We start from the raw sequence: 18,910 nt of genomic DNA on the forward strand, positions 1-18,910 counted from the left end.
TGCTGAGTAGTTAGTTGTAACAAGGTCTGGGTTTGGCTAGTGGAATCTACAACTTATGAGAGAGAGAGAGAGAGAAAGAGAGAGAGAGAGAGAGAGGATACAGACAGACAGACAGAGAAAGAAAGAGAGAGAGAGAGAGAAGGGAACCGATCTAAGTGTCCAGAAAGAAGACTACCGTTGTACTGACCAATACATGACGTTGAATAGCTCCATCGATACTTTTGTGTTACCTGGTAAGATGGTGGAGATCAAATTGTCTTTTATAAGAGGCTCAACAAGGTCAAAGGTCATGTAGCAATGGAACTTACATTAGCCTGGAGAACTAGGTGTCTACAAGAAAGACTTTTAAAACAAAATGACAACAGAAATGACATTTTGGTTCAGTCTCCTTCAAAAAGAGTAAAGAAATAAACTTACATCGAGAAGCAACTGCTAAGTTGACCATGACTTTTAGAACTCACGCGTTGGAAGTGAAGACATTGAACTTTTAGATCTTTCGAATCTTCTACAGTGTATAGTTCCAAGGAAATGCCTTATTAATCACTCGAAGTCTCTCCATTACCTACACACGTACTGAGATTCTCTGCTTCTCTTTGGGGAGAATATATAGACACGCATATTGCAAGTCAACAATTATCTCAGGACTGACATCTGTGACATTTTTCCACAGGGAAACTGTTCTAAAGTACCATGTAAGGGCGGATAAACAGATTTGTGACAGAAGTGTTCTGTTGTAGTGAGCATCTTATTGTTTACAGTAACAGAGAAACACAGAGACCTACACCAAGGACAAAATGTTAGCAATTTCCAATTCATCTTCTAATGGTAAGAGGTACTAGTTAAAAAAAACAAAACAGAAATTAATTATTTAAACAAATATAAAAAAAATAAATAAAATGCTAATGATGGGGGGAAATTAAATTAAAATTAAAATGACGAGGCCAATTTCGGATTGCAACATAGGGGAAATAACTATGAAGGCAGCAAGCTAGAATAGCATCCCCTGACTACCTGTATACAATTGCCTTGATGAGGATGGGGAGCTGAAGGATGTAGAAGAGTATGGGGAAGATGAAGACTGGGGGTGCTGGTACTCCACGTTGAGCTCGTTCTGACGGTGGTGACGCTCCTGGTGGTACGCTGGGGCTGGGCGCTGCCGTTGGTGATGCGGTGATGAAGTTGGTCGGTGGAGGGTCTCGTAGCCTGACACATTGTGAACATGTGAGGAAATGAAAAGGCATGTACTGAAATGGCTGATATGTCATTCGACAAGGACTAATCAATGAAACAAAAAGGACACTCTAACATTGGCGTAAAGTAAACATGATCTATACACCCACACACTGAAGAGGTATAAAATGTATACAGATAATTATTTGAACTGTGACATAAATACATATGTCTAATAATATCTATCAAGCAGGAGGAAGAAATACATTTCATAATTATATAGGTCTACTGCGATCAAAAAATGGTTCAAGCAGTAGTAAATACTACCGGTAGAGAACAAATTTAATTCAGCTGTACATGTTTCAGCATACAAACGATTTTAAAAAGATAATGTAAATGTTTCTTTGTAAACCTTATAAAAACAAGTCAGTAAGGAGTTCAACATTGCGCTCCACAAGGTCAAGGTGTTTCAGTTCCAAATGTCGTTCGCCCAATGCTAGAGATCTATTCAATGTTAATAAAGTGTTCGTATATTTTAGTCATTTGTTTACATTGTACCATGTATAAGTTCAACTTCTGGGACCAAAACCAACGTTAAAAAAAAGGTTACAACATCCGTGGTATACAGATATATCTATAAATCATCACATATACATGTCTAATTTGATATCACTACAATGGCTGTATACACATGTATCATCATATATACATATATCATATTCATGAATTATCATCTTATTATATCTTATATATACAAGTGCCGTCATAAATCATACTCGCATGCAGTATTGTAGATACATGTTTCTCCATATATGCATGTATCAATCCATAATGTTTGAGAGTGAAAGAGAAGGGGAGAGTACTATCTATTACAAGACAACTCACTGCCTTGTTTCGTTCCCTCACCTCTGGACCTATCCAGAGTTTTGATTATTTTCCAAGCATACATTTGCGCGATATTGTACCTGTTAACTTTATTATATAGGTGGGTGCAGTAGACTGGCTAAAAATAGACGGACACTAAATCTCTAGGCAAGAAGGGACAAAAAAATATTGTTCAGGGGAGGGAGGGGATACTATTGGCACTCGCGCTGAAAGAAGATCTGGACTAAAAATAAACAAGAGGTCGTTGCCAAACTGTCAGTGACAGAAACACGTGAGTTGGTGTGAAACTCGTTGTCAGACTACACGTGCCAACATTGTAGCGTACTACCTTGACAAACCGTTGGAAACAAATGGATTCTTTGTGCATTATTAAAGTAACAGACATGAATTATGAGTTGCAGGTTATTATTTACTGGTTTAAGGAAAATATATATCACACACTCTTGAAAATAGCAATTATTGGAATTTTTTTATTATTTCAATCATTATTTTGTGGCTTTGTCAGCTGTTACTACTTATTATTTAATTATTGTTATTTTCAATGAATTCATACATTTTATATTGCACAAAATAATGTTTCTGTTAAAATAAGATGCTAAGGTAACTAACAATGATAATTATTTTAAATTATCTCCCTTAGAGCGTTAAAAAAATCAATACAATTGCATAAGAGGGTAGCTGTATTATTGGGTGAAGGGTAATTGATGCGAGTACTACCTCCATTAGTGTGACCAGAGCTGTGTGGGTCACCGTAACCGTGAGAGTATGATAGGTGGTGGTGATTAGTGATGTTGTTGTTGGTGTCATTCTGACCTCGCGGTGACCATTCCGTCATGCTGGCGCTACTTCTACCAGAGGATTGGCCCGGGCCGTTCTGGTCAAAGCTGGCCCCGGCCTCAAGCAGGGATTCTGAAAGAGCAAGCAACACCACACCGGCTACAGTTAACACTGAAGCGTTGGGCTGAGCGAGACCAACAATTTGAATCAGCGAGTATCTGAACAATACTTACACGAGTACAGGCCTTTACTAACAATACTTACACGAGTATTGGCCCTTACTAATGATCACATCTACAACACTTATATAATAAGATAAGATAATTGTATTTTAGCTTAGTAATAGCATTAACGTATACAAGTTTTATTATTCATTTATAGCTTAAGGTTGAAAACAAGATTTTACATATAATTTTTGTAGTGTCGTTAAGATTACTCGCTGATCCACATTACCAGGAAATACAAAATGTAATACATTGAGTCGTGCTGTAATACAGACGAGAAGCAACTATTTATAAAGAACAAATGACTCGTTTACAAAGTGTCATTTGTGGGAGTGGAGTCGTGTTGAGAGACTCATACAACTCTTTTTGTACTAATAGTGAAGACCATAAGCCAAGTATATCTAACTATATGAGATGATGCTAATGGGTCAGTTGCTTGACGTCATTTAAATAGATAACACAGCAGAGGACATGCATAAAGAAACTAATTGTCAGAACATAATTGACCATTGTACAGCTCATGGTACCACAGCGACAGCTTCGTAGTCAGATTTTTCAATTAGAAAAAAACTTAAAGGACTTTGAAATTCTCTGCTGAAATACCATCCAACTGTTCAATGTTTTCTTTCTAAACAAATACACACAAACAATATTTAAACAAATCATAATAAAACAACAACTAAACTACTTCAGGCTATACACAAGAATGGGGAATACACTAAACTGCAGGAAAGAAATCAAACAATCTCAAAGTCAGATCTCAGTGAAGATCTCTAGCACAGCTCCAGCCTGGCATGCAGTCAACTCACCGCTTGTCTAGTTACACTTGGCTACACTAAGAACACACTAACTCTGGGTTCTTATTGGAAACATTTATTGTTGAAAAGAGTTTCTATTTTGTATTATTCATTTCTCTAAATGTGAAACAAATGACTTTGTTGCTGTATAGATCAAACTTCATCTGTGTCACGCTGGAACTTTCATTCCAAGTGCAGCGTATTTGTTTTTTTTACTTCAAAAATACAGAAAACATTTACCGCCTTACCAATAATTGCAAGTTTAATTAGAATCCTATGTAATATTTTTTGTCTGTAAAAACTATAACAGTAGACTATAAAAATTGAACATTTGGAAGTCAAGTGAATGTTAAGTGTTAAACAAAGTTTGTGAAATAAACTGCATGAGAAAACAAAGAATCTAGTTGCATCAAAACTTTAAACATCTTTAATGAAAAAAATTGAATTGAAAATAAAGTAAAAGGTTAACTCGACAAACTTTAAGCGATGTTAACAAGTTGGCAGTTTTATGTGGAAAAAAATGTTTTAGCAAAAATAACCTGAGCAAGAGTTTTCTTAAAGCTGAGAATGAGATCAAAGATGAAGTTTTCTAGGAGACTGCAACATGTTCTGTCTAAGATACGTAATATTTAGTTACACAACTTTAATCCACTCATGTTGTAGTTTACACATATTTCTTTTTTGCTTAATGTCTTTTTTTTTACAGGAATATTTTCAAAGAGTAATTGCACGTATTTACTTGACAGTATTACAGTGTAGAATCCTTGTCAATCATATCATCAGTGGAACACAAGTACCATACTGTTTGACTACAATACATTCTACAATCTGTCTCACGAGTATAAGTCTACGTACTATTGCTTCAAACATGTCTCTAGTCAAAGATTTCAAGATACTCAAATTGTGCTGAAGTTAATTTATTTTCGAGACGGCAGTTCCCTCGTTTGACATGGTTCACATTAGTCAGACCGACACTTCTAGAAGGCACAACAAGAATATTCACATTATCAGGATAGAGAATATTGGAAGGTAAAACTGCTTGTAATTTCAGTGTAAAATTAGTTCTTATCAGACATAAAAAAAGAACCCTTTTTTACTTTGTTAATTAAAGCTAGGCAGTTTGTTGAGATATGTAATTTTTATCTACATTTACTGATATCTGGTGTACGATAATTTAAATAGATTCTGAAGACTGATACCTAATTTTAAACAAATACTTAAATTAAAAACCAAAGTGCAGTACAGTTAAAGCACAAAGTTTGGCATATGTCAAATGAATATTAAAAAAATGTTCAAAGGTAAACAACAGGTGAAATGTGAACAGACATCTATCTACACAGCCTGAACAGGTAGAAATAGAAAATATATTTATACATTTATATTGACAATATTCCAGACCACGTGACCAATAACAATATTTACTAGACAAAAATGAAAACTCGTCTGCCACGTTGACCTTACCTGTGGATCCTAGAGAACTTCCGCCTCCTGGAATCACCTGGCTAGGGCGGTGGCCACCATTAGTGTGACCGTTGTGTGTGTGGGTATCCCTACAAAGACAAAAAAAAAGGTGACCATTAGTATTAGTACAATTTGGTAGGGCTACGTTGTAAACGCTGATAAAGACTTGTATTGATATGAGGCCGGAGTAAGGACAGACTTTGGTTTTGGGGCATTTACATTAAGACAGGTTTTCATCATTACACATGCTCATATACAGCACGAAAAAAAAAAATAAATAGCTAGCGTTTTGGCGTATCCGGTGAACAGAATAAGGGAAGAGTTGATAGGGTATGTTTAGCGCCCCCGAAAGGGGAAAAGACGCGTTTAGTTTTGTGTGGTCTGTCCGTCCGTCCCGTTTGGATCTCGTAAACTAGAAAAGATAGTGGAAATCCGACATCGTGACATTTTAGACTTGAACCCTTCAAAGTTCTGATGCAACAGCTACTTTTTTCTTTTTTTGAAAGCGAAAAATTTAATTTTAAAATTAACTATGCAAGCAGTTTTGTCATAAAAATACATAATGTGTACAACTATTCACTATTAACTCTTTCTCTCCTAACTGACGATACCAGCGTTGATTCCACCAGAATGTGGTAAATAATTACGGAGAGAAAGAGTTAATATTAACAAACACGGGAGGCTATTTAGTAAAGGAGACGACTATTTACCTTGTTTTTAACACATTTATGCAAACGGTTTTAGATTTTTGATTTAAAAAAATATATTTTTTTTACAATTTCATTGCTAAGTTATATGTAAGTTCTGTCATTCTAAATTCTACATTTACAAAAAATGTTAACTTTTTTTTTTAAAAGAAAACAAAATCCATTTACTATGCAAATAAGTTGGACATAATTTAAAACAACAATTAGTAAGTAGTTTCTGCATATTATCACGTGAACTGCAATATAATAAGGGAAGCATTGAACACTGAACTGAAGAAAGGGGAGAATTTATTTTCTTTTTATGAAAATGTAGTAGTGTTGTTTTTTTTTCTTGAGGCTTTGAAGAAGAGATTGACCCTTTACAGAGCAATTAGAAAATCATTATACGACATTAGTTAGGCCAGGTTCACATCGAACTTCTCCTTCACTTTCACCTATCCCGTGGTCTGCTGGACCTTTGGGGCACCACACAAGATCTGTCAACCTTCTTTCTCCATTTTCTCTGTCATTTGCCTACGATATACTTTCATTACGATATTCTTTCTGAAAATATTGAAACCTGCTTTTTTACCTGCCTGGGTGGACCACTTCGGGGGCCGATTTTGAGTTTGTGTTTCCACACAAACTGTCTTTGTAACCTTGTTTTTTTTTTTTTAAAGTTTTAGGATATTTTTTGTGCTTTTTAAGCGCTGAAACAACGATAATGAAACATGTTTGCGATATGTACCTGTACATTCTAGAAGAGGACCCTACCAGTAGGAAGAGTATTTACTTTGACTAGAATGATTGTACAGTTCAAAGGTTTATATTAGTTACGTACTTTCCTGTACAATTCATGACTTACTAACGTATCATTACTACGTGACTATAAGACTGGATCACATTAATGATGTGACAAATAAAGTCCTAGAGAACATTGTAGGTTTGTGTGGATAGTACCACAAGAAGTACTATTATTTAATGCCTACTTTATAATAGAAAAAAAAAACACACACATAGTAGAGATTACAACACGAAATACGGTTTGTACACAGGCTAACAAATGTAAACAAACACCATGGGGCGACAACCAAATAAGCAAATTCACGATAGGTCCGAAGATATTCAATCCTCCTGCTAGCCATTGCTGTGATACACAAATATTTCAACAAGATAATTGATTAAAATTTTTACAAAATGTTTCTATGCATGTATACGAGAGAAGTTGAACTTGACAGAAAAACAAGTAAACTATTTTATTTTGAAACAAAGCTTATATTAGGTGAAACTACATAAAAGTATTTCGAATTCATCACGTCTTTCATTTTTTAATAGATTCGGAGTAATCTGGACAATCAATAATAAATTTGCGCCATTGGAAATATTTTTACAAAGCTTATATCAACTCACTCTTTATGTCTATCTAGTAAATAGTGTGTACACGTTATTTCTCACACATCCATTCAAGCTCAAGTTGAAACGCACACTTATCATTGGCATAGACAAGACTTGTATCATTTTTCTTTAAAATTAACCTATTCGTCAATTAATTACTGGTGATTAATTTATTTTCTTTGATGCCAATAACGTAAAACTATTCTTCTGTATTCACAGATACGATGTAGGGTTACTTCCCCTTACATAATTAACATCCATTCTCGGATCAAGTTGAAACTTTAAACAATTATTTATTTATTAGATGCCGACCATGTCCTTCAAAGCTGCATACTATATGGAGAGGCCCGAACAAGACTCTGGGACCGAAGCCTTTCTATAGAAGAAACACGATGTGTAGAACTGCCTGACCATGAAGCCACTGGGGACACGACAATTCGTTCACTGACATTTCGTTCACCGACAAATCGTTCACGACTTTTCGTTCACGCGACTATTCGTTCACCAGACATTTCGTTCACCCGACTATTTGTTCATGCGACTATTCGCTCACGGACTATTCGCTCACAGACAACTTGTTCACCGACAACTTGTTCACCGACAGTTGGTTCACGACAAATCGTTCACGCGACAAATCGTTCACGCGACTATTCGTTCACGGCACGGACAAATTGTTCACAGACAAATCGTTCACTGGATAGTAACATATTGTTTATATTATATATTCTCGTCGCGTGTTTAATTTATTTACATTAAAACTTTTGTAGCTATTATTTCCAAATGCAAAAAATTTCTAGAGATCAGGTCAAATCCGAGTTTATTTAATTTCGTTGTTGTTGTTAATATTTTGTTAATGAGGACAGTATGTGGTAAAAATTATACTTAAAAGAAAAAAAAATATAAAAAAAAGAGATCTTACAAGCTAGCTGAAAAATGTAAACGGGCCCTCACTTTACTATAGGTTACATTTTTACTTTCACCTTTAATATACCTTTACACCCCCTTCTTTTTTTTTCATCTACCGGGAATCTACCCATTCATCTGGATACTCTAGTTAACACCTAGTGGAGTGCTAGACAGACTGGCTCCTCTGGAAGTCATACAATTTTATTGGACATTGCCTATACACATGTTCAACAATTGAACACATTAAAAATATCTACTAGACACTAGTATAGTACTTTCCATCAAGTTTAAAAGAAGTTTTATTTTATTTTTATTTTAGTTAACTTGTTTCTATATGTGACCACCCATTGGTAGACTAATTTGATTGCTTTGACTTCAATAACAAATTTATTGAAACATTTTTATTTTGTTGTTTTGCAATAAATTATAATTTTTTGATAGGGAACCAAAATATTTCCTAGTGTTCTATATGTAATTAGTTTTTTTTTTTCTTAGATGTCTTAATTGATAAGTATTAACCTTAGATCTGTATCTAGTATGTGACGTTCAGAGTTGAACAGTGAAACCATATATTGTACCAAATCTAGTACCATTGTTAAAAATCTAAATTATCTCTCGTAAAAACACTGAAAGGATTGTGGAAAAAATACTAGTGTGTCTGAGCTAGCCAGGAAAACCAGTGACGTGGCAGAATCATGACGCGTATGACGTAATCATCTTCTTTTTTGAAGAAACGTCTGTATTATATAAGATAAGATTTGTTTTTGTTAATAAGATATCAATAAAATGGGTATGTTAATTAAACATCTGGACCGCTATTAAGAAGATAAGCAAATATGGGTAGGTCGAACAAGACCACATAATGGACATGAGTGTAAAAGAAGGCCTACATGTTGAAAGTAAAAATGTTACCTATAGTAAAGTGAGGGCCCATTTAAATGTTTCAGCTTGCTTGTAAGATCTCTTTTTTCTTTTAAGTATAATTTTTTATCACATACTGTCCTCGTTAACAAAATATTAACAACAAACAAACAAAAATTGACAAAGAATTTCGGATCACGCCCGATCTCTAGCATTTTTTTGTTTTTGAAAATATCTAGTGAACGATTTGTCTGTGAACAATTTGTCTGTGAACGAATTGTTCGTGAACGATTAGTCGCGTGAACGATTTGTCGTGAACCAACTGTCGGTGAACAAGTTGTCTGTGAGCGAATTGTCCGTGAGCGATATGTCGCGTGAATGAATTGTCGGGTGAACGAAATGTCTGGTGAACGAATAGTCGCGTGAACGAAAAGTCGTGAACGATTTGTCGGTGAACGAAATGTCAGTGAACGAATTGTCGTGGAACCGAAGCCACTGCGCGGTTCATTTCAGAGATAAATGATTTCTGGATCTGAACCTTTCAACATATCAAAAGAAAGAGAACGAAAGGGTTAAAAGACAGATTGATTCGATATGAGCTTGGTATTAACAAAAATTAATGTGACCTATCACGTTACTATTGTCAGAGACTATAAAAAAAAAAAAAGATTGCTTTGTCCGGTTCAGTCATTGTTGTTTCAAGATGTACTAATTAGTTACTAGAGAGTACAGGTTCTCATAACAATGATATAGTGTATTAGATATAATTAAACAAAATAATAATGTTATAAAATAACTTTTCGACCATTTGCTTGCAGGCGTATATATATTTATATCTAGACCTAGAGTCTTTTAGTTATTAGGAGCTGGCTTGTCAGTAGCTGGAAGACGAGGAAGGAGATCTGACAGAACTTCCTTTCCTTACTCTTTACTTTGAGACATTCTCCTCGACTTACTAGGGCTCAATTTTGTGTAGATTTGATACTTATGCATGTGATATTCTAATCTAGATATTAAGAATCACGATACTCTGTCTAGATCTTTCATCGATAGAAAGAGAGAGAGAGAGCAAAAAAGAGAGAGACAGATAGTGACAGAGAAAGAGAGAGACAGATAGTGATAGAGAAAGAAAGAGAGAGACAGATAGTGATAGAGAAAAAGAGAGAGAGAGCAAGAAAGAGAGACAGATAGTGCCAGAGAAGGAGAGAGACAGATAGTGACAGAGAAAGAGAGAGAGAGAGAGCAAGAAAGAGAGAGACAGATAGTGACAGAGAAAGAGAGAGAGAGCAAGAAAGAGAGAGACAGATAGTGACAGAGAAAGAGAGAGACAGATAGTGATAGAGAAAGAAAGAGAGAGACAGATAGTGATAGAGAAAAAGAGAGAGAGAGCAAGAAAGAGAGACAGATAGTGCCAGAGAAGGAGAGAGACAGATAGTGACAGAGAAAGAGAGAGAGAGAGCAAGAAAGAGAGAGACAGATAGTGACAGAGAAAGAGAGAGAGAGCAAGAAAGAGAGAGACAGATAGTGACAGAGAAAGAGAGAGAGAGCAAGAAAGAGAGAGACAGTGACAGAGAAAGAGAGAGAGAGAGCAAGAAAGAGAGAGACAGATAGTGACAGAGAAAGAGAGAGAGAGAGAGCAAGAAAGAGAGAGACAGATAGTGACAGAGAAAGAGACCAAGAGAGATCAACACAGTCGAAGTTATGTTTTATTTTATATGACCTTAACCTGAGAATTCTGTACCTTTTTTTTTTTTGTCTTTTAGAGGCCACAAGTTGTAAGTCATCGTAGATAATTGTATGCGTATGTGTGTTTAACAACATTGCTAGGTGTGTGTGTGTGGGGGGGGGGTAGTTCCCTTCGTAACAGACAACGAGGCAACATATTTGTGTAACATTTGTAATTTTGACAAACATTTTCTTCTCTTAATCCAAGCAGACGTTCCATCTTATAAGAGACGAACTCATACCCACGTAGCAAAGTTTTATAAAGGCAGGACACGTCTAGCAAAAATACAATATGCTGGTGTTAGTTTTATAGTATTCTAATATATATTAATATATTTCTTTCCTTAAATGCTACTTCCATGTTTCATTGTAACATGTTCCAGAGATTTAGGTCAGTTGATGTTGTGCTGGTCACACGATACACTCGTCAACTAGTACATTTTGTAAACACATTAGAACTATAGAAAATTAGATAGCCTACATGTAACCTACATTTACATATAGTTACTTTTAAGTCAGATTTGATTGATCGCACAGACTTAAATTTCACATCCTCATTTAATCAGGCTACGATTAACTCTAGATTTAGCTTCTTTTTAATCTATAAGCCCCAATAAAGTCAATCCATGCCTTTAGGTCTAATATGCCCGTGTGTAAAAATCAATATTTTATGTTAAGAAATCCAGGCGGGATAAAACTGCAGGTTACTTTAGTAAAGTTAAAATACAGAACTGTTATAAACTTACATTTAAGAATAATAACATCAACAAATAGGGAAACTGTGATCACGTGACACATATAACTATAGAAACTATGCCATTATACAAATGAGTAACTTAGAGTAAGAAAATAACGGAAACAAGCGTGATATTTTAACATATCTTTAATATTGGTTGAAAGGGGCCGTCACTCTAGCTTCAGACTGCAAGTTCCTCCTCGTGAGTTATTACGTCAGCATAGGAGCCAGAACAGTGGTTTGATTGAGGGTGCTGACATTTTTAGATACCTTTAACACATCTGTAACCTGTTACACCACGGGGAGAGGTGGGGATACGGGAGGAGACATATACCATTTAACCTTCTGGATTTACTTTGTTACTTTATACCAAAGGCAACCAGCAAAAAGGGCGGGAAAAGTTTGCAAATATCAAAGGGAGAAAATAATTAGAAAAACATAAATAGAGGCCTATTTTAACCTCAAGACATCAATGTATCCATGTGTAAAGTTTGTTTTGAAAAAAATATAATTTTCAGGTATCCTGTGAAATCAATGTAACATATTTGCTTTTTATTCAGACATTTTTAAATCTGGTGATATTAAACTAGAGATCTAGATGTGCTCAGCACAAGTTAATGTTACCTGAGTGAATATACCATTGTCATGTGATATGTAATAGAAAAAGGATGTAAAGATGAAATATATATATAAAAAAGCGAGTAAATGACAAAAACTTGTGTTTTTTTTTGTTTTTTTTTAAAGTGGAATGCGTGCACATATCTTGCATACATATTCAAATACTTCTTATAGTAAGACATTATTGCTACATGAAAAGAACATACAACTAGCTTAAAGAGTGAGTCCTAGACGTCTTGTTGTTACGTATTAATAGAAATACAAATAGCCAATAGAGTGAGCCCTAGACGTGTTGTTACGTATTAATAGACATACAACTAGCCTATAGAATGAGCCTTAGACGTGTTGTTACGTATTAATAGACATACAACTAGCTTATAGAGTGAGTCCTACACGTGTTGTTACGTATTAATAGACATACAACTAGCCTATAGAATGAGCCCTAGACGTGTTGTTACGTATTAATAGACATACAACTAGCTTATAGAGTGAGTCCTACACGTGTTGTTACGTATTAATAGACATACAACTAGCCTATAGAATGAGCCCTAGACGTGTTGTTACGTATTAATAGACATACAACTAGCTTATAGAGTGAGTCCTACACGTGTTGTTACGTATTAATAGACATACAACTAGCCTATAGAATGAGTCCTAGACGTGTTGTTACGTATTAATAGACATACAACTAGCCTATAGAATGAGTCCTAGACGACTTGTTAGGTGATAACAGATATACAACTAGCTTATAGAGTGAGTCCTAGAAGTGTTGTTACGTATTAATAGACATACAACTAGCCTATAGAATGAGTCCTACACGTGTTGTTACGTATTAATAGACATACAACTAGCCTATAGGGTGAGTCCTAGAAGTGTTGCTTCATAAAGAGATTTATACGCGTGTGAATGGGCTGGATGGAAAATCATTTTACTTCCAACTGAAGGAGTTCTAGTTCGAATCCGGAAGAGACTTTTTAATAGTAGATTTGTAGATTCGAGTTGTTTTTTTAACTAAAGATAAGACACATGTTGGTGCATAGTACCAGTACTGGGTGTATCTAGAGTACAGTGGTGAAAAGTCCATTTGTTAATGGCCCAATGAACCATATCCTATGATGTCCAAATGATGCTGGATAGGTCAGTGGGTAACACAATCCCTTCCAACTCTTGACTACATCTAGCTCTAAATAGTTTCAGTGGTCTAAACTGACCGTCAACAAGTCCCATGGGAGAATATCGGCACCACTCTATGGCCGGGTAGCCAGAAGGTTCAAACATATTTGTAAGGTGAGAAGAACTGACACGTCTTGCACTGCATGGACAGACAACAAGGTAGAAACAGACAAGTTAAAAACAGACAAGGTAGAAACAGACAACAAGGTAAAAACAAAAGTTTTCTAGTTGTTCCCATCTTGTCTCTATAAATCTGACAAGAGCAGAAGGAAGAAGAGATTAAAGATTTTCAATATCAAAATGTAACATATCAGGGCACGGAATAAACTCTTGTGAGAAGGTCTTAAAGGGAGGTAAGACTCCGAACCAGTGAAGTGGACATCTCTAGTGTTTTGTAAAACAATTGCAACCCTCCTTAAACAAATACAGAAAAAAATTTTTTTTTTTGCTTCTGCTACTAACAGGAATTTCTTAAAATTTAATCAACAAATGTCATTCAGTAATATATAAAAAAAAGAGGAAAGTAAATTTTCTTCTTAAACCCGGCTCAGTATTTGGAAATATATTTGTCCGCCAACTACTCAATGTTTTTTTTTTTTTTTTCCGGTTTTGGGGGGGGGGGTGTACAACTTCTCTAATTTGAGAAGCGCTGCACGAAAGAAAACAAAAAGCCTTACCAAACTACAGAATCATCTAAATTACTTGGAGAATAGACTGAAACTAAATGAGACATGTCTTGGAGAAGAGTACCGTGTGAAGTAAGACTACCCAGCGCTAGAGTACTTTGTCTATACGTAGACTGTACACCACGATTTCTCACACAGTAGAAGCAGTTGAAGCTGAATAGACTTTACCTTCAAGGTAAACGTGATGTTTGAGTACATGAATGTTTCTATTCAGAGCTTTCTCGGCACTTTACAACACTAACCTATATACTCCAGCATGAGAATAGAAAGTTGCACTTTAGGCTAGCAAAGTGGTTCTTTTTAAATGTGTCAAGGGAAATAACAACATGGACTATTTGGAGTTCCGATATGTTGATAACTAGATAACTAGAGGAGTATTTATAGAGACTAACATTGGAGACTACTTTCAAGTGAAGTCTATTCCGATTTTTTAAAAGAAAAATAAGTAATTGCCGAGAGAGAGAGAGAGAGAGAGAGAGAGAGAGAGAGAAGGTGCAGTATATTGCATGTTTTTTTATTAATGATTATTTGTGTGAAATAAATATAAATAATAATAATATTAAAAGTAAGCCTCCTAACTCGCGACGGGATAGACCTATTTTAACTGATAAGACGGTGGATTTAGATAACCCAAATTTACTGTCTATCAACAAAACAGAAAAATCCTCAACCATCATTGACATCGCATTACCACTATCCCACAATACAGGGAAAACTGATATTAAAACTAAAATCGAAGACAACATGATAATCTAATCCCTGAGATGAAACAACTATGAAAATAATCTAAAATAACAATCCACCATGTTGTAATATCAACCAAGAGGATAATTGACACCTGACCTTACTGACACATTTGAAGTCCCAAGTACTCCTAAGAGGATACTTACTACCCGTCAAAATGACAGTACTTCTGCAGACCTGCCATATCATCAGAAAATTTATCATTGGACACTGTAAAAGGGACTACAATAAAATGAATTTCCATTTAACGAAGCTGGACACTGGCAGTGCCAGAGAATGGAAAATAGTTCATTTCTACAATAATAATTAAACAAATAATAATAATAACAATTATCCTTAAGTTCGTTAATCACAGTTGATGCAGACCACTTCTGTTCCGGAGAGACGAGGCAAAAAATGATGTGTCAAAGTTATTCCTTAAGCGCGGTGGCTGAGTGGAAAAGCGCTTGGCTTCCAAACCAATGGGTCCCGGGTTCGAATCCTGTTGAAGACTGGAATTTTTTTTATTTCGGGATCTTTAAGGCCCCTCTGTGTCCACCCAGTTCTAATGGGTATCTGACGATAGTTTGGAGAAAATAAAGACGGTTGGTCGTTGTGCTTGCCACCTAACATCCTGGTTAATGATGGTCACTGAAACGGGTGGTCTTTACAACATCTCCCCCATCGATCGCAAGGTCTGAGAGAGGAAGTTAAATTATTGTTATTTTCATTCCTTTATCCCTAAACAAAAAAATGACGTAGTCGCCAGACGCCAGAACAAACATCACATTTGATGTAGATGTGTCAAGTATACAGATAAGTTGTCCTTGAATGTTGTTTTATGACATGAGACGAAAATAAAATCCTCAAATAAATAAATCTGTATGAAAAAAATGGTATTGATGTAGTAAAACAGAGGTGTCCATAGTTTTCTGTTTGAGATCCACGTTCGCATCCCTTTGTTCCCTGGAGGACTGCATCAATACAACAGTAAGGTTGGCATATTTTGATGGCAACTTTAAAAAACACATTATCCATTACAGATAGAATTTAACCTACAGGGCAAAAATATCATTTGTAAATTGTAAAGATTGACAAGATGACTGTAATTAACATTAGTGTTTCTGATGTTGTTGAGAATACCATCAGATAGTTGTCAGCGCATGGCTTTTAGACTATAGAGAAATAAAAGAGAAATAAAAGATTGACCGTGGGGGGGGGGGCGCATGAAAGACCTAAATGGCCTCAAGTTGCTCTCGTGTGACGTTGAGCCCATCACTGCAAGTGGAGCATATACAAAAAAGTAATTCCTTGTTAAAAGACTACTAGCGTTAGGGGAGTATATATACACGTGTGTGTGTTGAGTATGTCAACTATTTCAATGGAACAAGGTAAAAAAGTTGGGGAGGGGGGTAATATCTGGTGGAACTGGTCAATTCGAGCAACAGTTTGCTACAGTGGAAATTAAATGTTAACTTCCGGACTGGGGGGGGGGGAGATTTGAGATAACTGTCAAATCATTAAATTATTTATAGTTTAGAGATGCATGGCGTGTGTAAGAAGTATGTGGGAGATGTGTGTGTGTGTGAAAAGTCTATGTGAGAAATATTTGTGAGATATGTATGAGAAGTGTGTGTAAAATGCCTATATGAAAGATGTGTGTGCGTGTTTCTAAATGTGGTTTGAAAACAACTAAGAACTGACGTCGACCTCTAGAAACAATATGAAGGCGAAGACAAAATGAAAGTTTCTAATTGGGTCGCGAGGCAATAAAAAGAAACAGAAACGCGTGCGACGACTGAAACACGTGTACACACACACGCACACATACACTCACTCACACACACACGCACACTCACACACACACGCACACACTCACACACACACGCACGCCTATTTAAACATATGAGGACTAGTGAAATACATTAATTATAAATAATAATGACCATTTTTCAACTGTTGTAGACCTATGTTGTTACCTCAATTAGCTAAACAAATCTATTCAATTTTTAATGCCAAGGCCAATTTTGTATGCATCCCCACCCCTTTTGTCCCCAGCTCCTAACCTCTCTTTCAAAATGAATTAATTCTGGCTGACGTCACAATGTGAGATGTCAGGATGTGAGGTGTCAGGATGAATGTAAAGGCAGCTTTTAGAAATGTCCGTGTGTTGACAACTTCAGAATTTTAATATTAAGAAATATCAAAGATAAAACGAAATGGACTGACTCCTAGAGTCAAAAGTTTATTACCTTTAAAGAACTAAATAAAACAGCGGTCTCCAAGTTATATTACATTTCATATTCAGACTAAGTACTAACAAGAAGATGTATCCACTGTAAAAAAGCAATAACTTTTAGACTACATATAAGTCTTGGCTTGGAATAAATGTCAAATACTTCTTGAGAAATTCACTAAATCATTGGCTAGTGTTATCAGAACAGACGTGTGAGAACCGCTCTTAATGTAGCAGACGTAAAACGCGCGCAGTGTTTAGTGGCAGTTCTGTTCTATAAATAACTTTTGTATTTGTTTGGTGACTATAAACTATAGATTCCAAACGGGGTAGGATTCTAAGTCTTACGTTAAAGACCCTCCCTCCCAACAAGTTCACATAATTCCGATAAAGAAGCTTTTTTTTTTTATTGTAAGCGAGAATGAAATCAATTATTTGACCTCATGAAACCTTGGTCAGTTTGTTAAAGAGACGTCTGTCTATCCAACGAAACAGAATTGAAGATTTTAGCAGGAAAGTAATGCATGCACTCGAAACCACATCGCGAGTAAATCATCAATAAATGCATCGGTTCATTGAGTGATTCGTATAAGTGAATTGAATTGAAAGGAGTTTGAATAGGAATAGAGTTTATTTGGTGAATAGTGACCTATTTATTTTTAGTCTTTAACAGTTGTAATTGGTATTATTGATCAATGCAGATCCAAATAAAAAAAGTCTGATACTGAATACAGACGTTTACTAAGAACTAGTTCCTTACTACGACTCGTAAGTTCAGTGTTACAGGTAGTCAAATACTTTTTCAGAAGCTGGTATTTGAAAAGAGTTTATAGTTAAAGATAGGCAATAAAGGCTTTTTTAAAAAAAGGCTGGGGGTGGGGGGGATAACAATGAGGTGGACTCTATCAAGAAACTGAACATAGCCTGTGGGTTAAGGCAGACAAATAATATCGTTGTAGCCTGGTTGAGTGATCCTAAACTTACCTTTCTAACAGAAGAGTTAAACTGCCAGTGTTGACGTTCTTGATAAGTGACTGGACTTCACTGTGATTTAATCCGTGAATGTTTTGACCGTTGATGGCTAGCACCTGGTCATTGACTTGAAGTCCTTCGTGAAATGCTTTACTATTTGGGTTAATCTGGAAGAAAATGACAACAAGGAATCAGTGGAATGTCACCACGCAATCAATAGTATCTACACAAGGTTAGGTCACAGAGACTAAGAAAGTTTATCGCTAGGTGTGTTCATGTTCTTTGGTCTCAATTTTCCCACTAGCCCAGGTATTTTTAACGAGGGGGAGCGAAACGGGGGAAGAGGGGGGGGGGTAAAGGGAAACAATCTGGTAGTACATTTCTTCAAAATAACTTTGTTTATGTAACACAGTCGTTAAATGCAGAGCTTTAATTGCTTGCTTTTCTGATGTTCCTTAAGAATTGAAGCTTATTACATCCAAGCTGAAACCTGCCGCAGAACGATGGAGGACGGCGGAGGGCAGGATATGAACCCGGAACCATCGAGACAGTACAGAGCGCACCCACACGACCAGACAACCTTTCTTATTGTTCACAGCCATTGCGATACGGAAATTGAACTTACAAATTGAAAAATACTAAATTCATAAATGAAAACATGGAACTGAAGACTGACAAAATAAGACTTAACAATGTGGGTATTACATTTACAGTACAAAAATGTCGATACTGATAGTAATTCATAAGCCAATAAAAAACCAAGACATCCATCACCACATCTCACTGGAGCCTACCAAATAAACCAATCTTTAGATGACTCTTGTATTTATCTCACTGGAGCCTACCAAATAAATCAATCTTTAGATGACTCTTGTATTT

At 35.8% G+C, this 18,910-nt stretch overlaps 1 protein-coding gene across 20 annotated transcripts in view; it reads right to left on the reverse strand.

The window, feature by feature from the left end:
* Positions 1-18,910, reverse strand: part of LOC106077152 (sorbin and SH3 domain-containing protein 1-like) — a 148,311-nt gene that overhangs the window by 57,526 nt on the left and 71,875 nt on the right. For 15 of the 20 annotated variants that reach the window (XM_056021387.1, XM_056021386.1, XM_056021370.1 and 12 more), the window contains exons 2-5: positions 18,044-18,198; positions 5,315-5,403; positions 2,773-2,964; positions 1,012-1,203 (exon numbers count right to left, since the gene is read on the reverse strand). In XM_056021387.1, coding sequence (XP_055877362.1) covers positions 1,012-1,203; positions 2,773-2,964; positions 5,315-5,403; positions 18,044-18,198 — 628 coding nt within the window. The remainder of the gene's footprint in view (positions 1-1,011; positions 1,204-2,772; positions 2,965-5,314; positions 5,404-18,043; positions 18,199-18,910) is intronic. The other 5 variants (XM_056021381.1, XM_056021389.1, XM_056021383.1 and 2 more) reach the window with 3 other exon arrangements.

This window comes from Biomphalaria glabrata, chromosome 2 (genome assembly GCF_947242115.1).
Source record: "Biomphalaria glabrata chromosome 2, xgBioGlab47.1, whole genome shotgun sequence".
In the NCBI taxonomy this organism is placed as follows: Eukaryota; Metazoa; Mollusca; class Gastropoda; family Planorbidae; genus Biomphalaria; species Biomphalaria glabrata.